The following is a 19588-nucleotide window of genomic DNA, read 5'->3' as shown; positions in this document are numbered from 1 at the left end:
TAGGTTTGTTTGGGAGTTGATGCCTTTGCTATGAGAATAGTGTTAAAGATCCTGGGCACTTTTATTACCCTTCCCCTTCCCCACCTTGTTCTTCACCCTCACCCCCAGCCCTGCCCTTCCCCTCGTTCCTCCATCTCAGTGCAGGTGCAGGCTACCTGAACTATTCCTGGTTTTCCCCCTAGGAAGCAGCCAGACATGAGAGGCCTCCAGTCAGCCCCTGTGGAGGCACCTCTGCTGCAAGGCAGCTCATCCCCCACTGCTCTCTGAATGTAGGGGAACATCCTTCCCATCAGGGCCCTCAGAGCCAGGCCTGTGTTTTAATTATCTGGAAGCAGGCAGTCATTTTGTAGGGGAAGAAAAATGACAGTAACACAAAGGTGGTGGGAGCCCTCTCCAATTCAGCACAACTGTCGGCGGTGATTTATGGGCTCCCGAATTCCCCAGCTGCTCACATCAGTACTCACATCAGACATCACCAGCACCTCCTTTCAAGACTCCTCTTGCATTGTAGCCAGAAAGCCCAAATATCTGGGAACTTCTTTCTAGGAGTCTAATGAACCAATTTCCCCTTCACACGGTGAACACGAAGATACCAAGGCTAATCTGACATTGTAGCAGGTTAAGGTGATTTCACCATCCCTAAGCCTCCCTTTAATAATTTACGTATATTTTCTAAGACCTAAAACCCTGTCAAAGCCGGGGAAGAGTCTCCCAAGGCAATAAATTAGCCAAAATGCCAGGCCACTAACTCAACATTGTGATACGTTAGCCTAAATATGCCTTTCCTGCTTGTTTTTGCCACAGTGGATCTTTGTGTTTGGCAATTAGCCGTTGGGTGGAGAAGACCCAGCCTGCCTCTGGTCTGAGGCCTGGGCTGTGTCCATCCTCACAGCTGGAGGGCCTGCTGTTGTTACCTCGTTTACAACTTTATAATTAGCTTTCAGCTTTGTGCCATGTCCTCCTAAGGGATGGCTCCTTTTCTGCCACTCGCTCATTTGTAGCTGCGACTTTTACAAATTAAAACAGAGAAACTAAAATAAATAAATAAATAAACAAATAAAACAGAGAAACTTCTAGACAAATGAAAACATGTTTTATTTACAAGAAAAAAGTCTGTACACTGTGTATACATAAAAATATACAAAACCAAAATAGAAAATATCAAAGGTGTTAAAATGCATACAAACACTTTTAAAATGTGACTCCTGGAAAAACTTCAGGCCTTAATTAATTGGAAGAGTACACATTTCAGTTTAAAAATTATCATACAAAAAAATTCCCTGTTAAAAAAGTTCACTGGTTCCCATCGGGGAAATTTCTTAAGTATTTTAGCGAGAATAAAACAGGATGTGTGGTATCATAAATGTTAGGTTTTAGCACTACAGTGCGGCTAATTTGTTTGAAACCTACCAGGTAAGAAGAAGACTGTTTTCCACAGAACCAATATTCATTTTTCCCCTCAACCTTGTAAAAGCCATGAGCTATAATAAGTATCCTTCCCATCAACGTTCAGCGTTACATTAGGCTTCTGATGAGGTTACAACGTTCAGGTAGTGGTTCTACCTGCATAGTGCCTTTTAAATATTCCTGCCATACTTTAAAACATGTCCAGGGTGTGTTAGAATATCAGTGTGTTGGAAGACTGATTTTTTTTTTTTAAATAGAAGGACATATATCATTTGTTTTCTTCTATTAAAAAACTGGCACTTGCATAATTAAAATAAAATTTATTGTAAAGGTTTCAGGAATAAAGTTTGATGAAAAAAGACAATATAAAACCAACCATGTGTGTAGATATGTATATATACAATTATATAACTATATCTACATGCACACTTTTATAACAAAAGTAAGAACTATAGCAATGTCTTTAATTCTTTAAATTCTATCATTCCAAGCCTGTAGGAGGAGTATTCTGGATTATTATTTCTTGCTAAAAGGCTTCATTCATTTAATAAAACAAGAATCAGAACTTACATTTTATCCTTGAATTCACAGAGAGATACCTTTCATTTACCAATTGCGTAAATAATGCCCAAGTGACAAGAACATGCAGAGTATTTTTGCAATGGAGATGTCCAGAATATAAAAAAGAAAAACCAAGTCTGAACTCAGGCACATTTTACCTAAGTGATCAATTTCTAAATGCAGCTGCCTTCATTGGCTATTAACAACTGAGCAAGAGCTCAAACCTATCAGAAAGTGGAAAGTCAAATCAGATAATACAAGACATAGAGACTGTTTGGCCTGTCACGGATTTCTTGAGAATTCCCCATGTTCCTCTCTCTGTCTCTTCCCATAGCTAAGCAGAAATGGGACCAGGTCACTTTGTCCACCAACCTCAAACACGCACTGTGTGTCGATCTCTAAGAAAGGCTGGAGAGAGAGCTGTAATCATGTCATTTGTGCCTAGAAAATGCTTCCATCACATGCCATTACTCACATGAGACTGATCCCACTTAATGCAGCCAAACAGGACCTAATTAATTCAGTGGATGTAAGTGTTCCTGCCCGGAAGGGTCAGCCAACAACATAAGGTATTAATCTGTTCCACTAGAGTGAACTGGCTCATAAACACGTAATGGAGCAACCCCATGGTGGCTTTAAACAGTTACTTTCATTTCCCAATTTTGAAAATACTAACGATTATTTCAGAACCGTTTTGTCCAGACGCTATGGCTACAATGACAGATGATGACTGGTGAGTTCAGGATTGATTAAATGTCTGGCTCAGAGACCTAGGGCATGAGACACTCGAAGTGCCGTGACTGAAGCAGGGCTCCCGGAGCTCTGCATCCAGGCAGAAAGGAAAGACTCAGTAATTGAAACATGTGCAAAAGTCCCTCACTTGGCTTAATACATGTCCTTGATGTTGCATGATGCATATATGCAACTTTAATTGACCACCTTGTGACCGAGGCATGAAGTTCCTGATAAAAGCAGCTCTGTAAGGACTTAGTGGGGAAGGTGAGGTACACAGGGCCAACACTGGTATTCCCTGGGGCCTGGGGACCATTGGACACCTACTGAACCCCACCCTCATACCTAGTAGAGGGACCAGGGAAACTAGTCAGTGAGAACCTACATAAAGATGAGTTGTCCTTCTTGGTCAACATTGGTATCTTTGTGATAATAGCCACCACTACAACAAACGATGGAGTGAAATTACCTTGAATTGTAAAGCAATGTGACCTTTGCTAGTCTTCTGTGTGCAAGAAGGACACCTAATGGCTTCAGGTTGCACGTTAGGGTTTTTATCAGTATCCCTTCCAGAAGCGGATGGAGCGTTCAGTGAGGGACAGAGCCTGCGACAAATGTACTAGGACAGCATTCATTGTTATCCACTCCATGGAAGAGCTGTGTGTTTACTGCAATTCCATAAATGTAGCCTTAGAAGGTCTTAATCATTGTCTGGCAAAATACTGCCACTTAGGACCAATTTAGCTAATACTAGATGCAGTCATCATGTTAACGATAACTGCCTGATATTTTTGGAAGGCAAAAGAATTTAAACTCTCTCAAAGAGAAGACTGCCCAGCCACACTATATTAATATGTGTACCACATTTTCTGAATGCTTAACAGACCCTGATTCCCAAGAGTCTTTAAGGCCATAATAAATTCAAAAAATTTTAATTAAATTTCCTTTATGCTCTTCAGTCTTTCTTGTAACCTCAGTGAGACTGAAAGGACTTTTTAAAAGTATACACGTTACAACAAAATGCTACTTAAAAATCTCTAAAGTAAAAAAAAAAAAAATCTCTAAAGTGTTTTCTGGGGCTTTTGAACTTGAATATTTATATGGACCTCCAATGAATTTTCCTCTAACCAAGCTCTTATGTCACCAAAGGGAGTTGTCCTGGGTAATGAGGTCGGAAGGAAATCCACTGGGAAGACTATGAAATGTCATGGACATTTGAAGGCAGAGTCTGGAAGGTCCAGGGAGAAGAAAGGCCATGGGAGGACTGCTCAGCATGATCAGAGCTACGTTACAAGCCTCCAGTCACTGAACTCCTTACTCACTACACATGGAGACAAGACAAAGTTCTTTCAGGAAATCAGAGAGAAAAATGGCTTGACCATGTCAGCTCACATATAAGCTCATGTGTAGGATAAGATTACTGATTTCTTTTCAGAGATCTGGGAAGAAAGCTCACAAAATGGGCTTTTAGTGGATGCTGTCATGAAGGAAACTGCTCAATTACTCCTCTGCTTCACTATTATAATAAGACAGGGGAGATGCCTATTGCCCAACCCCATTTCTGGAGAGTGAGACTAGCCAAATAGAAGCGGTAAGTTTCTCTAAACCATTCTTGCTCAAGAAAGGAGTTTTGAGAGCACTCAGGAAAAAACCAATCCTGCAACAGAAAAACCTTTCTCACCAAGCTCTCCTGACATTCATGCACTTGCAAGGGAGAACATTTTTAATTAAAAAAGCCTTACCTGTACTGCTGAGATATGTTTTGGTTATATAGTGAGATACTGTGTTTAATTAATGGATTCCAAAATGTTTCTGTTTCACTACATTCATAGAAAAAGATTGTTTTTCAATGTATCAGTCATTAAAGTTGAGATTAAAAACAAGACAAGACAGATCTGAATATAGCTAATGTATGGGGGTGACTACTTCCTCCCCTCTAGCTGCCTTTGCCTCTCAAACATATAAGTGTTTTCCGTGTGGTTAAAGGTCAACGTTTTCACACAATTTTATTTAACTATATGGCTTGTATGTTGCTAACATAAAATATATTTGTGAAAACAGACAGGATTCCTCAAGGTCTGTCTGCCGGGAGAATTAGGGAAAATCCAGTACACCACTGCTGGGTTTCCAGCAGCTGATGTTGACCTGAAAGAAATCTCCATGAAAGAGACAGGCATGCATCCCCAGAAGCACAGAGTGAAGGCTCCGTATTCCCTCCTTCTAGACTAGAAGGAGCCCTCCCCCATAGCGGGGGGGTGGGGGCAAGGGTCCACGGGCATAACAGTGTGAGGGCTGTGGGAAGGACTGGCAGCTGAGGAGGTACAATGCAGGAAAGCTGGAGCTGTGAACATTCTGGCCCTGGGCCACCCTGCAGCCCCCTGATTCTGGATTTACTTGCCAGAGTAATAAAATATTGCAGCAAAACAAAGTGTCTCCACTGTAGTGTTATTCCAGTGTTGGCTTTTTCTTGGACTGCTTGAGATGGATGCTTTATGGTTATAGAAATCTATCCTAATACACAAAAAGCAAAGCTTGGGTGGGGAATGGGAGGCAGAGCTGGGGAATGCAACCGTGTATCAACATGCACATCTCTCAACATATATGGGGGATTTTGCTATTAAAATAAACACATCTGAGTGATAATTCAGATGCACGTCATAAATGCTCGGATCTTTAATAATGAGTGAATGTACAAGTGACACGTTAAGTGATCCTGCACCTCAACATGGGCGTATAAACCATTTCGTAATATCAGGTACATCACTGAAACCTGTAGCTGAAACCAAACCAGATAAGGGGTGTCTACGGCGTAAGTAAAGCAAAGGTTTACGTTTCTGGAGGTATAGTACCCATTGGTCATACGTTTGCTTCTTCCTTCCTTCTTCTTCTTCTTCTTCTTTTTTTTTTTTTTTTTTTGCATCTTTCTTGAGCTTTTTTTTTTCCTTTTAAATTCCATTTCTGTATTCAAAACAGTAATAAATACTCAATGGCTTAGAAAAAGAACAATTCTCGTGGCCACCACTAAGTTAGAGTCTAAAGAGCGCAGACTACACTGCCTAACACGTATCTTCAAGTATTCTCCCGGACGTCGGGTAGGACAGTAGTACCTTATTGCACGTGGCCTCTCTGGAGCGCGGGTTCAGGAGGGCGCACCTGCGGGGTTGGGCGCGGGGCAGCGCACGGCCCGGAGCCCCGGCAGGACCACCTTCCCCTTGCGGTGTAGGTCCCCCTGGGCGCCCGTGTTCAGCCGCTGCACCAGCAGCTTCTCGTAGAGCAACGGGTGGTAGGCGCCCAGCGTGCAGGCCGCGTCGTAGTACAGCTCGTGGTAGTGGCACAGCTCCGTCTGCCGGATGGACGGGATGTATTCGTACACGTGCACTTCGCTGCACATGGACATCATGATGAGGATGCCTGCCTCGGAAAAGAAAAGTAGCCGATCAACAACTCCAAGCAGGAGGGAGGATGTTTTGGAGCGAGGCGGGGGGAATGGCTGCACCTGCTCTGCGCCCGCTTTCTTGTCACTTAGACATTTGCCGGGTCAGAACCTCCAGGAGTGGCCTCTCTGCAGTCCGTGGGGTGCGGGCACCCACAGAGACATGACACCATTAGACCTTCACACATCTGGTTGATCACTGTGTGCGGGGCAGCGAGGGAGGAGGAGACGGGGGTGCCCGGTTTAACAAGAAGACAATCCAGTGAGCCACAGATTTGCCTTCCCCCAAGTTAGAGTATCATGAGTCACCGTCCTCACGCAGGCAGCTTCTGTTCTCATTTGCAAGAGCAGTTTCCAAAGAAACACGTTAGAAAAAACTGCCTATAAAATAGTTGCTTGATTATAACTGATTACAGGATAGTTGTCTGAATGGAAAGAGATGGAATTGGGGACGCAGAGTTTAAGATTCAGATTATCAAAATTATTTATCTCCCTGGAACTGTCAATATTAAAGTTGCTTTAATTTTTCCTCTTTTTAAAAATGTTTCAAATAGAGAGCTATCAAACCTCTTCGTCAGTGAGCTAATCTAGCTTTTTTTAAAAAAGATTTTATTTATTTAGAGAGAGACAGAGAGCACAAGCAGAGGGCAGGGGTAGAAGGAGACGCAGACTCCCTACTGAGCAGGGGGCCCAGCAAATCTAGTTCTTGATTTAGAAGGGCTAATGGGTTTTCTTTTCCCAGCACCACCACCACCTTTGTTAACATCCTTTAAACTTTAAAAAAACATATATGCTCATCCCTTTCACAAAAGAGCTATCTTTCTTATAAAAAACATAGTCACAACAATTAGTTCCTGTTAAATGGCAGTATCTGTCTGCAGAGGACAATCGTGTTTCTAATTAATCAATCATGAAAATTCTCACAACCAGAGAAAGTTATGCATAAGGGCCACTGGGACAGAAGAGAGAAGGGGCCTCAATTTGCCCGGAGTCCAGAGGAGCTTCCTAGCAGACAACGGGAAGAACAGAAGCAGAAGAAGGGGTGCTGGTCCACAGGTGACAATGGCATTCTGTATAGAAACCTTTAAAGGTGTCACTCAGGAGCCATGACACAGTACTACGGCTGAGAATAAAACATACTCCTAACAGAGAGAAGGAGGTATTTCAGTTCAAATTCTAAGAAGCAAAAATGTCCTCCACAGCTCTGTCAGAACAAGTTACTGGTCTGTTCCTTTCTTTTTCCTCCCACAACCCATTTCTTCCTCCTTATCAGCTGACCTACTGCCAGGTTGCGGCCCCTTCCTTGGGATGCCTGAAGGGGATGGTGATTCAGGGGGAGCCAAGGACCAGCATCTCCCTCCCAAAGTCACCAAGGTGAGTGGGTATCATCACCTGAACATGTAGCACAGGCGATAAAGAAGTCTTTCTCTTCTGATGAGCATTGACTGCTCTAGAAATACTTTTTCCCTCCTCCTGATAAAATCACCTATTGATTGACATGGTGAATGAGAAAGCCATGTGCCCAGGGAGCATCAAATTCTCCCTTTGATCCTGGTTACTTTATACTTGCAGCAAACAAGAGCCCCTCTGATGTGTATGTTTTTTCTCGATGAGGGGCACAAGGCCTGTGTCTATGGAGCTGAGGATGGCTCCAGTGTTTTCTAATCAGGAGCTCTAGAACAAGTTCTTGTACCACATCACGGAGCTAGCTGCTCTCCCTCCCCTGGGCATGGCGCATGGCTATGCCAGCTGTGCAGAAAGGAACCACATCAAAGGATCCTAGCCATCATTCACACACCTAGACACCTTCCATTAATACAATTAATACAACAAGTTTCCCGCAGATGGCAGTGCAGAGGCTTCAAGGGTGTCCTGCACAAAGGCATCTCAAAACCTAGCAATGGAACTATACCTAGAAACCACAGGTCTCTTTTAGCTGGAGTGTGTTGTGAGCCAATGACACAACCTCCCCCATGAGGGCTGAAGTCAAATGGGTACAAGTTATCACCTTTGCAACTAAGGTCCTTGGGGTGGCTGGCTTTCAAAAGTTAATCTCTTACTTGAGAAATGTATTATTGGAGAGCCAATAACATGGCTCTCTTCCTAAAGCAGTTCTCAAACTCTGGCATGAAAAAGAATGACCGGGCAGCTTGCTAAATGTCCATTCTTGGGACTTGTACCCAGTTCCAGAGATTTGGGTTCCACTGGTTTATGTTGGGGTCCAGGAAACTGCATTTTTAACAAACATTCCTAAGCTATTTGTGGGGAAGGGCCATGGAAAAAAGAAAAAGTTCAATGAATCACAGACCATTACTTCCATAAAATATAACCCAATGATTTGCTAGAAAAATGAACACATATTTGGATGCCATGCTATGTTAAGTTACTACACAAGTCTGTAAATAGTTTCAATTTCTATAATGATCTGCTTGTAGAACAATGACTAATGTTTCCGGACCAATGCTGGTTCACTTCCCATGCTTTGAGGACCATTCTTTGGGGACCATGATGGTATTAACACACATATTCTTTGAAAAAGTAGACTGTAAGGAATTCCTCTGCTGCCTCCTAAGTAGCCTGACATTCCACATTAGATTAAATCTAGAGCGGAACTGCAATCCACACCTAAGTGAGAAGATCTGTAGGTAGTCTCTCTAGTCTTTACTATTGTCTTGGTCCCAAAAAGCACGGACAAAGGGCACCTGGATGGCTCAGTTGGTTAAGCATTCAACTCTTAATTTGGGCCCACGTCATGATCTCAGGACGGTGAGATGGAACCTCACATCGGACTCCATATACCCACTTAAGATTCTCTTTCTCCCTCTCCATCTGTCCCTCTCGCCCTCTCTTCTTGCACTCTCTCTCTAAAAAGAGAAGAAAAAGAAGAAGAAGAAGGAGAAGAAGAAAAGAAAAAAAGCATCTACTAAGATGTTTGAATCTGACTTTTTTTTTCTAGAAAGTTTCCCAGATAAAATTTTCACTCTTACATTTTAAATAATGCATTTGCTATATACACAATACAGATTTTGTCAGGAGACTAGGCAAGAAGTTAGAGTTTCACTGTGAGTAAATAGGTACATTTTAGCATTCTCATATATAAATACCTTGTATTTTACAATAACTTCTAGAGCTTCAGAAAGGCAGAAACTTGATGTTGAGTTCATGAGAGTCCAAAATGGAAGCCAAAAGAAATTAAGAGTGTGGGTTCTTGCCTTGAGTTATCTGCACAATCCCTCCTGATCTTTCCCTATATGATACAGACTTATAACAGCTGTTTTCCTTCCCATCTGTACTCATGTGAACTTGTGGCTTCTGTAACCATGGGCCTAGAGCATCCTAAAACTTACATAATAGCAGAATCTGCTCTAAGTGTTTAAGTGGCAGCCAGCTGTCGTGCTGATATCATAATTGGTAGGGCAATACCTTCAAAGGGAAGGGAAAAATTAATTTACCATTTGTTGGGTACATGTAAAAGGTGGACAAGATTTACGGTACCAAAGCTGGAGAATACTCTTCTCATTTTGAACTTTTTTCAGACAGCATGGTCAATTCATTTGGCATATGCACACGCTGCTTTTCAATTTATTAAAGTCGTTATTACACATGGTTTTGAATCAGACTCTGTCATATAATAAATGCTGAAAATCACTATTACTAAATGTGGTCAAATCTACACATCAGTTACCCTTAGAGTTAACAGTACTAAGCCACACACAAAATCCTAAAGACGAAATTTCTTCTTGTTTTGCAAAAAGAAACTAGGTAAACATCAATATTTGGAGTTCTATAATGACCCTGGCACAGTTCACAGAGTGTTTGTTAGGGAATGGGGGTGTGGGTGTAGGCACTGCAGGGAGGCAGAGTAGGGATGGGGCTGGCAAAGATCAAAGCCTTCATGTTCTGCTGGAGGCCTCTTCAATTAAATTCAACATTTATTAAACTGGGCACAGTGCTAATCATTGGGGATTAAGAGAAAGTCTAAGAAAAGAAAGAAAGTAAATTAAAGAACTAACCTTTAAATTTAAAAACAGGTAGTGAGCCCATAACCTACAATTTTGTGGACCACTTGAAGAAAGTGTTTTACATAACGCACCAAGAAAAAAATGTTTGAGTACTACCACCAGAATTGCTTTTGTAAATGTTGTGATGCTGAGCCTATTATCCACAAATGATGTAAATACCAACAACACATGGTTCCCAGATGTCCTGTGAATTACCACCAATTAGAGTACCATGTTAAGAGTACCCAACTCATCCCCAGGTTTGCTGATTCACTAGGAGGACCTACAGGACCCAGTATTTAGTGATACTCAGCTATGATTTATTAAAGCAAAAGGATACAAGGCAAAATCAGCAAAAGTCCAGAGGAAACTAAGGCCAAGTTTCTACTCCCAAATGAGTCACACAGGATTTGCTTGATACCCCTAGCGACACATGTAAAATGCTGCCAATCAGGGAAGCTTTGGAGAGACTCAGTACTCAAGTTTTTACTGGGAACTGGTCATGTTGGCAGTCTCTGCCTGGCACATACCAAAATTCCAGGCTTCCAGAATGAAAGCAGGTGTGCAACATAAACCATACTACTTACATAAACAGTCTAGGCATGGTGAACTACTCTTATCAGTTATAGGGTTGGAAACATTCCCAAATCAAATATCCCAGATGCCAGCGAAAGGCCAACTTTGTAAGCATGCCTTCCTAAAGATCAGCAGTCAGGCCTGCCAGGTTAAATCTTTTCTGCAAAGATACCATATATGGATAAATTCAAAGTATCATGTTACTTCATAATTAATTCTCCATGCCAGACCAATATGGGGAATTCACATCTGGTTATGCTAAAAATGTTTTTATTCTTTTTTTCATTTCCTCTCTTAGGACTGCTCAGGATTACCTAAAATAAAAAAAAAAAGTACAAATAATTTAATTCTATTTGGTAAAGAATTTCTTACTTTTTTTTCGGTAAAGAATTTCTTAAAAGAAAAAATTACTTAAACCTTTATGTTACGTAATTTTGTTTATGGACTACCACAAAGTAACTGCTTTCATCACTAATAAAATTTTACCGCTTTCACCCAGCATTCAAAGAGGAATTAATACCAATCCTTCTCAAACTCTTCCAAAACACAGAGGAAATGGGAACACTTCCAAATTCATTTTGCGAAGCTAGCATTACCCTGATACTCAAACCAGACAAGGACACCAAAATAAAAGAAATTATAGGCCAATATCCCTGATAAACATATGTGCAAACATGCTCAACAAAATATCAGCAAACCAAATCCAACAATATATTAAAAGGATCACATACCACAATCAAGTAGGATTTGTCCTGGGATGTAAGGATGATTCAGCATTGATAAATCAATTGATGTGATAGATCACTTTAACAAAATTAAGGATAGGGCAGTCCGGGTGGCTCAGCAGTTTAGCGCCATCCAGGGCGTGATCCTAGAGACCTGGAATCGAGTCCCAAGAAAGGCTCCCAGCATGGAGCCTGCTTTTCCCTCTGCCTGTGCTCTGCCTCTCTCTGTGTGTCTCTCATGATTAAATAAATAAAATCTTAAAAAAAATTAAGGATAAAAATTACAGTAGATGTAGAAAAGCACGACTAACTTCAACATCCATTTATGATAAAAGTTCTCAACAAAATAGGCATAGAGGGAATGTACCTCAACCTAATAAATGTAGCCCACAGCTACATTATATACAATGATGAAAAGCTAAAAGTTTTCCCTGCGAGATCAGGAACAAGACAAGAGGGTCCACTTTTGTCACTTTTATCCAACATAGTATTGAAATCCTTGCCAGAATAATTAGGCAAGAAAAAGAAATAAAAGTCATTCAGATTGGAAAGGAAGAAGTAAAACTGTCACTATTTGCAGATGACATGATATTAGATATACAAAACTATAAAGACCAGACCAAAAACTGTTAGAATTAAAAAATGAATTAACTAAAGCTGTGGAATACAAAATCAATACATAAAAATCTCTACACTAATAACAAACTATCAGAAAGAAAAACTAAGATAACAATCCTATTTACAACTGCATTATAAACAATACCTAAAAATAAATTTAATTAAGGATGTGAAAGATCTGCACACTGAAAACTGTAAGATACTGATGAAAGAAGCTGAAGAAGACACAAATAAATATAAAGATATTCCATGCTCCTGGACTGAAAGAATTAATATTTTAAAAATGCCACAGTACCCAAAGCAACCTACAGAGTCAATGCAGTCCCTATCAAAGTCCCAATGGCATTTTCCCCCACAGAAATAGAACAAACAATCCAATTAAAAAATTGGCAGAAGACTGAATAGACATTTGTCTAAAGAAAACATACAGATGACCAAGAGGTAAATGAAAAGATGGTCAACATCACTCATCAGGTAAATGCAACTCAAATGCACCTCACACCTGTTAGGATGGCTATCATCAAAGAGATAAGAAATAAAAGTGTTGGCAAGGGTGTGGAGAAAAAGAAACCCTTGTGCAGTGCCAATGGTATTGTAAATTGGTGCAGCCACTATGGAAAACAGTATGGCTATTCCTCAAAAAAATTAAAAATAGAATTACCTTATGATCCAGCAATTCCACTTTTCAGTATTTACCCAAAGAAAATGAAACCACCTGGAAAGATATCTGCATCCCTATGTTCACTGCAGCATTATTTACAATAGCCAAGATATGGAAACAGCCTAAGTGTCCTTGAAGTCACTGCTAAGTGATAAGGTAGATCTAGAAGGTCTTATGCTAAGTGAAATAAGTTAGACAGAGAAAGACAAATGCCATGTGATCTCATTTATATGTGGAATAAAAAAAAAGGAAAAAAAACCAAGAAACAAAAAACATAGATACAGAGAACAGATTAGTGGCTGCCAAAGTGGGGGTCATGGGAAAAACAGGCGAAGGGGGTCAAAAGGTACAAACTTCCAGTTATACAGTAAATATGTCACAGGATATAACATGCAGCATTGAGACTATAGTTAAAAATGCTGAATTACATATTGGAAAGTTGCTAAGAGAATAGATCTTAAAAGTTCTCAATCACAGGAAAGAAAATTCTGCAAACCAAGTGTGGTCACAGATGTTAACCAAACTTACTGTGGTGATCCTTTTGCAATATATGTAAATATCAAATAACCATACTATATGGCTGAAACTAATGTAATGTTGCACATCAGTTAAACCTCAATAAAAAATATTCTTGCTTTTCACATGAAGCCAGACTTTCAGATAGGCAGATCAGTATTTAGACATTTTTTAGTGTATTTTTGTAACCCAATCAAATGGGCATGTGGCTAGCTTTTAATTTAAAGACTTTAAATCTTTAAATATGATTCAATTAACATTCAGTTTCTTTGGCCAGTTTTTACAAGTGAGTCCATACTAGGGATTCTTTGAAAGAAAAAGAAAAGGTGCACATTTTTCCAGACAATTATGACTCAAGAAGCATTCATTTGCCAAATTGCATATCTTTAATTATTAATGCAATGTAATTATCAAACCAATTAAAAAGCATTTCAACCAGTCTTAATAAAATGTCATATTATATGACTCAGCATACTAGAAGTATATACACTTATTTATTTACTCTAAAATCAGGATAAAAAGCAAGCTGCAAACCATGTGCAGAGTATCACAAATTCTGAATGAATGAGGTTTCCTCTATAAAACTGTACTTTGCATACCTAGCTTTGTATTTAATGTGTTTTCAGACCTAGTATAGTGTAATCATTTATAGTCTTGATTTTAATTGTGATTAAAATTATCTTGCTGTCACCTGGCAAAATATTTAAAGTAACATCCAAAATATTCAGATTGATAGAATTTTCTCTTTAATGAATATATTCTTTCAATACAAAGCACAAGAAGCTGTGGATATAAACAACATAATGCAAGTGACAGACAAAATACTGGCTTACATCAATCACTTCCAGTTAACATGTGAACATAAGTCATAGGAAAGGTAAATTAGGAATTTCTGAGAATGACCAATACAACATACAAAACACATTTCTGGGGGATCCCTGGGTGGCGCAGCAGTTTGGCACCTGCCTTTGGCCCAGGGCACGATCCTGGAGACCCGGGATCGAATCCCACATCGGGCTCCCGGTGCATGGAGCCTGCTTCTCCCTCTGCCTGTGTCTCTGCCTTTCTCTCTCTCTCTCTCTCTGTGTGACTATCATAAATAAATAAAAAATTAAAAAAAAAAACAAAACACATTTCTGAAGGAGTGGTCAGAGTGAAACAAAACCCAAGTGTCTGGAATATGCCAGTCTAATGGAAATCTAGCAGCTCTGTCAGGTTTCTCCTAAATTCATCATGAAATAGGAAAGCATGAGAACTATTCGCAGGATTATTTAAAAGCAAAAGGACAATTCCATTTCAAAGGACAATTCCAGAAAATATTTGTAATTAAAAAGTGGTTTGGAGATTTGAACTTGATGTAATATAATAATAATTTAAGAAGCATCTACCTTATTAGATAAAATCATATAATGCAAAGGCAATACTCAATGGTCAATTTTTCACTGATTAATATTGTATTATTTGATGATAACACACATTCAGGATTCATTATTCACAAGGAAATGCAAAAAGCTGTTCCTAATCAATGTAACTGTGACACACTTTACACAATCCTAAAGATGAATGTTAAATGGCTTATTATTTTGCGTTAAACAACTGAGTTTGGGTGATATATTGGGAAATTAGAACCCCCAAAAGAAATACAAAATGGATAAGAAAGTTATGACTTGCCTTTAAGTCTATTATTTTTGTGCATATTCAAATAGCCTGAAATTATAGTGCCTGCATTTATGAATTCCAGAAATATTAATCATAATATAATCAGTAGCGTCTGCCTTTTAAAAAGTGGCAGGATGTGTTGGTGGTTTCTACAATAAAAATATTGTCAATTGGTCAACTGTAGATTTAAGTAGAGAATCTCCTCTCTGTGCTGCTGGTTGGGACCTGTACTCCCAGGCCTGCCTGCCTGCTGGTCCTTGGGCAGTGAGCTAGGGATGGTGAAGCTGGTGCCTCCTGGCTTGGCTGGATGCCCCACTGTCTGTAGGTGACAAACCAATCCAGCCATGCTCTATGATCCTAGGTGAGTTCACTGACCTCCTATAAAAATACATCTTTATGAGAACAAAATGGAAGCTGTGGGATTCCAAGTAAATTATTCCTTATCTTCAGCCAGGCTAAGGTACAGTCAAAATGACTTCAAAGTACCAAATAACAAGATAAATCTCTAGTATCCAACTAGGGAGGAAAGAAAGAAATGCTACTCCTCTGTGCATGAATAGCTCCCCAGTGGGCTGAGGGTGAGGAACCTAATAAGATGACAAAGTTGTTCCAGGGAAACAGTCCTAATGGATCATCAAAATTACCTTGATCCATGTGACTTCCTTTTAATTTACAAAATCCATGTGCATCCACCAGGTGTAAGAATCCCTTTGCTGCTTCTCTAGAGAAGAGCACGGTACACGTAGCACATTTCCAGGGTATCTACTAGTGTTCCTCTTTCTGTGAACTGTAAGGGCAAATATGGCTCTGATTAGAAATTCAAAGAAAAATCAGTGTGTCAACACTTAACCAACAGGCATCAAAATGCCATACATACCCTTTGCTCAGCACTAATATTCCTGGGAATTTATTTTAAGGACATGGTTTAAAGGAAAGAAAAGTCTATGTGCTCACATACAGAATAAACTATAGTATTGTTCGTACATAGATATAGTGAGGACTCATCAATATAATTGTTTGATGTGCTGATATGGTCTCTGTAATATCAAAGAGAACAAGTCTATTTTGTTGATTATGTATCTTAATGAAAGAACAGCGTTTTTATATTCACGAATATGGTTGTATTTGACCAAGCATAAAGTTTTAGATGAGGAACATTACAGTAATAGTGAACAGTAAACGTCAGCTATTGTGCTAAGCACATGGTAATACAAACACAAAGGCACTACTAGTATCTTCATTTTCTAGTTGAAAGAAGTGAGGTTCGGAGGTTTAGAGTAATTTGTTCAAGATCACATATTTCGTTGACTGGTAGAACCAAGGTTTGATTTTGGTCTCCATAGAGCCCAGGGTCTTAACCACAGCACACACATATAGTGATATGGGAAGAGGTGGGCATCTTTCTAAATGTGAGACCAGTTGAATCAGAGGTGAGAGTCTATAAGGTGACATAAATCACAATTCCCCATTTGTCTGTTCATCTCATTCATTCAGCAAACATTTATTGTGCACCTGTTGTGCAGTGCCACATGCTGAGGGAAGCTCATTCATTACAACAATGGTCTTAGTTTTAAAGATTTATTTACTTACTTGAGAGAGAGAAAGAGCACAGGTGGAGGGAGGGGCAGAAGGAGAGGGGCAGTGAGAATCTCAAGCAGACTACCTGTTGAGTGTGGAGCCCGATGGGGGGCTTGATCCCACACCCTGAGATCATGACCTGAGCTGAAATCAAGAGTCAGACTCAACCAACGCAGGTGCCCTTCTTTACAACAATGTTAAAAAAACAGAACTCAAGATGTGGTCGAGATTTGGAAGAATATAGACTAAAATACAATCAGATGGCAATTCTGGGGGTGGTGGTGGGATTATTTGGTGCTTTAAAAAGAGGTTTAAATGTTTAGTTATAATGTTATTTTCCCCTTTGCATAAGGCCTACAAAGGAGACTTCAAAAACGTTACAAAGAAAAATCATATAAAGCAAGACAGTCTCTTCCTTAAGGTTTGGTGAAAACTTTGGACCAATATCTATGTTGGGATAAATAATCCCTAAATCTCCTTAAACTTCTATATGTTAATAATGACATTTCTTACAAAGTTAGTCAAGTTTTCACTAATTTTCCCATAATGACTTTGTTAACAAAAGTCAGAATATATTTATACAGTTATTTTAAGATATTTTGAAAGATAATTATCACTAATTGATGTCAAACTTTGAGTCAGTTTTTATGTTTAATTGCAGTGAATATTCATCATTTTAACAGTGATTCTTCAAAATATTTTGTTTGGTAGAGTAGTTTGATAGTAATACAGGCTTGACGTTATAAAAAAAAGAAGAAAACATAGTTTAAAAATATTCGGTTAGAAATATGAGAGTACTAGCTTGAGTATACATCATAGATATTAAATCTTCAATAAGTATCTTATTAATATTAAATAAAGCTTGTAATGAAAGTATAGTTTAATTCACTTGATGTTAAAACGTATTTACATTGTGTCAATATTAGAAAAATTGTTCATTATGTTCTCTAGTTTTATTATAAAAAAGCATACTAAATTAATAGCTCTGGTAAGTCCTTTACATATGTGAATTAGACACTTCTGGGGGCTCCTAGGTGGTTGAGTGCCTCTTGTTTCAGCTCAAGTCATGATCTCAGGGTCCTGAGATTGAGCTCCACATCTGGCTCTGCACTCAGCAGATTTCTCTCTCCCCCTCTCCCTCTCCCTCCTTCCACCTGCACACACACACACTCTCTCTCAAATAAATAAATCTTTTAAAAAAACAAATAAAAAAGAAACTTCTGGAATGTGTTTTCAGTAATAAAATGAGTTTCAGTGAAGAAGCTCTCAGAGTTTGTTTTCTTCAATGCTGGGTCAACATGTTCCTCAGATCCCAACTTACTGTTCTTTCTTTATAATCAGAGAAGGCAACTCCTGTTATTTGTAGATAAAACAAGAAGAATTTATTTAGGTGCAAATCAAATCTTTGTGCTCAGATCTGATCTTACTAGGACGTCTTGCCCATAAGAAAGAACCCAGGAAATAGTACAATGCATACTCGGGTATTGTGATCCAGGACAAAGAAAGCTGATGCAGAAATACTCTGAAGCCTACTCTAGGGAACATTCAGAATGGTGCAGTGGACAGAAGTTGCTTCTAGACTCTTCTCTACTTCAACACAGTAGTCTCTCCTCATCCTGCAGGTTCAGTTACCCAGAGCCACCTGCAGTCGGGAAGCAGACAATCTTCCTGGCATATCATCAGAGGATCAATAGTGTCTAATCCCAAATCCCAGTGCCCACATCATTCCCCTCACTTCATCTCATCATGTGGGTATTTTATCATCCTCCACCATCACATGAAGAAAGGTGCATACAGTGCAGTAAGAGTTTGATAGACACTGTATTCACAAAACTCTTCTTGTGCTACATTGTTATAATTGTTCTATTTTATTATCAGTTATTGTTATTCACCTCTTACTGTGCCTAATTTATGAATTAAACTTTTTCATCAGTATGTATGTACAGGAAAGAACACAGTTGGAATAGGGTTTGGTACTATCTGAGGTTTTAGGCATCTGCTGAGGGTCTTGGAATGTATCCTCTACAGATGAGGGGGAGACTGTATTTATGACTTCTCTCTTCCCCACAGAAAACATTCATACCCACCAGAGCTCCAATCTACCAGGCAAGCCCTCATGATTTGTATGCCATGAAGGAGATGTCTGGGAAGGGCTGGGGTTCCTAATGAAGGTCCAAAGAGGATGTCACGCTTCTAGAATTAGAGATGTTGGCTGAACTATCTGCTTGAATATTACTGAGGATAGTTTCCTGTGATCAATGAGAGTTGTAACCTTGCTTATTGGTGCCCAAACTTACATCCAAACCATCAGTATATCTAAAGAATCTGGGTCCCAAGATGATAGAATCAACCAACCAAACCAACAAAAATCCACTTTTAAGAACATTTATAGCCAGCTACCATGTTTGACATTTTGCAAGCTTTCGGAACATGAAAGGAGTCCATCAGGAATGAGGAGTAAATTTTTTAGCTATGTCTTCAAAGAAACAAAACGAATAATGTAATTGGTAACATCCAGTGTTCTCCTACTTAGCCAAATGCTTATTACACCTTGATGGTACCACGTCTATCAAGACAGGATCTGCAGACTAGATATGTAAAGTTCCCTCTATCTTTAAGATTCTAAAATGCTAGAATGGTAGTTCTCAACGCACAGAACAAGGACCAGCAGTATTAATATCACTTAAGAACCCGTTAGAAATGCAAATTCTTGCCACCTCCACTTCCTCAGAAACTCTAGGGTGGGTGTTGTTGTCTGTTTTTGAAGGTGTGGTAGCCAGCCTCCAGCATGGCCCCCAAAGATCCCTACCTGTTGTTCGCATATTTGGTAGTTCCAACCCACAACAAAGGTACTGAATGATATAATAACCAGAATGTAGCCACAGTGATAGTTCATGACACTATACTAAGTACTGTGGCCTCCTCCTTGCTCTCTCACCTGGATTGCTTGCTGTAGGGAAGCCAGCTGCCATGTTGTAAGGACTTCCAAGTAGACCTAGAGAGGTCCATGTGATGAGGAACTGAGGCCTCTGGCGAACAGCCATCTTGTAATTGAGCCATTCAGAAAACAGATTGGCCAACCTGCGTCCAGACAGCTGCAGTGCAACCTCTATAAAGATAC

General features: G+C 39.6%; 1 protein-coding gene across 6 annotated transcripts in view; it reads right to left on the bottom strand.

Moving 5' to 3' along the window:
- Positions 1 to 1071: 1071 nt before the first annotated feature.
- The window catches only part of ST6GAL2 (ST6 beta-galactoside alpha-2,6-sialyltransferase 2), a 76289-nt gene continuing 57772 nt past the window's right edge, over positions 1072 to 19588 (bottom strand). For 4 of the 6 annotated variants that reach the window (XM_072844360.1, XM_072844361.1, XM_072844359.1 and 1 more), the window contains exon 6: positions 1072 to 6111. In XM_072844360.1, coding sequence (XP_072700461.1) covers positions 5840 to 6111 — 272 coding nt within the window. In that variant the 3' untranslated portion in view covers positions 1072 to 5839. The other 2 variants (XM_072844363.1, XM_072844364.1) reach the window with 2 other exon arrangements.

This window comes from Canis lupus, chromosome 11 (genome assembly GCF_048164855.1).
Source record: "Canis lupus baileyi chromosome 11, mCanLup2.hap1, whole genome shotgun sequence".
In the NCBI taxonomy this organism is placed as follows: Eukaryota; Metazoa; Chordata; class Mammalia; order Carnivora; family Canidae; genus Canis; species Canis lupus.
Note: the sequence above shows the minus strand (reverse complement) of the source record. Positions and strands in the feature narration are given on the sequence as shown.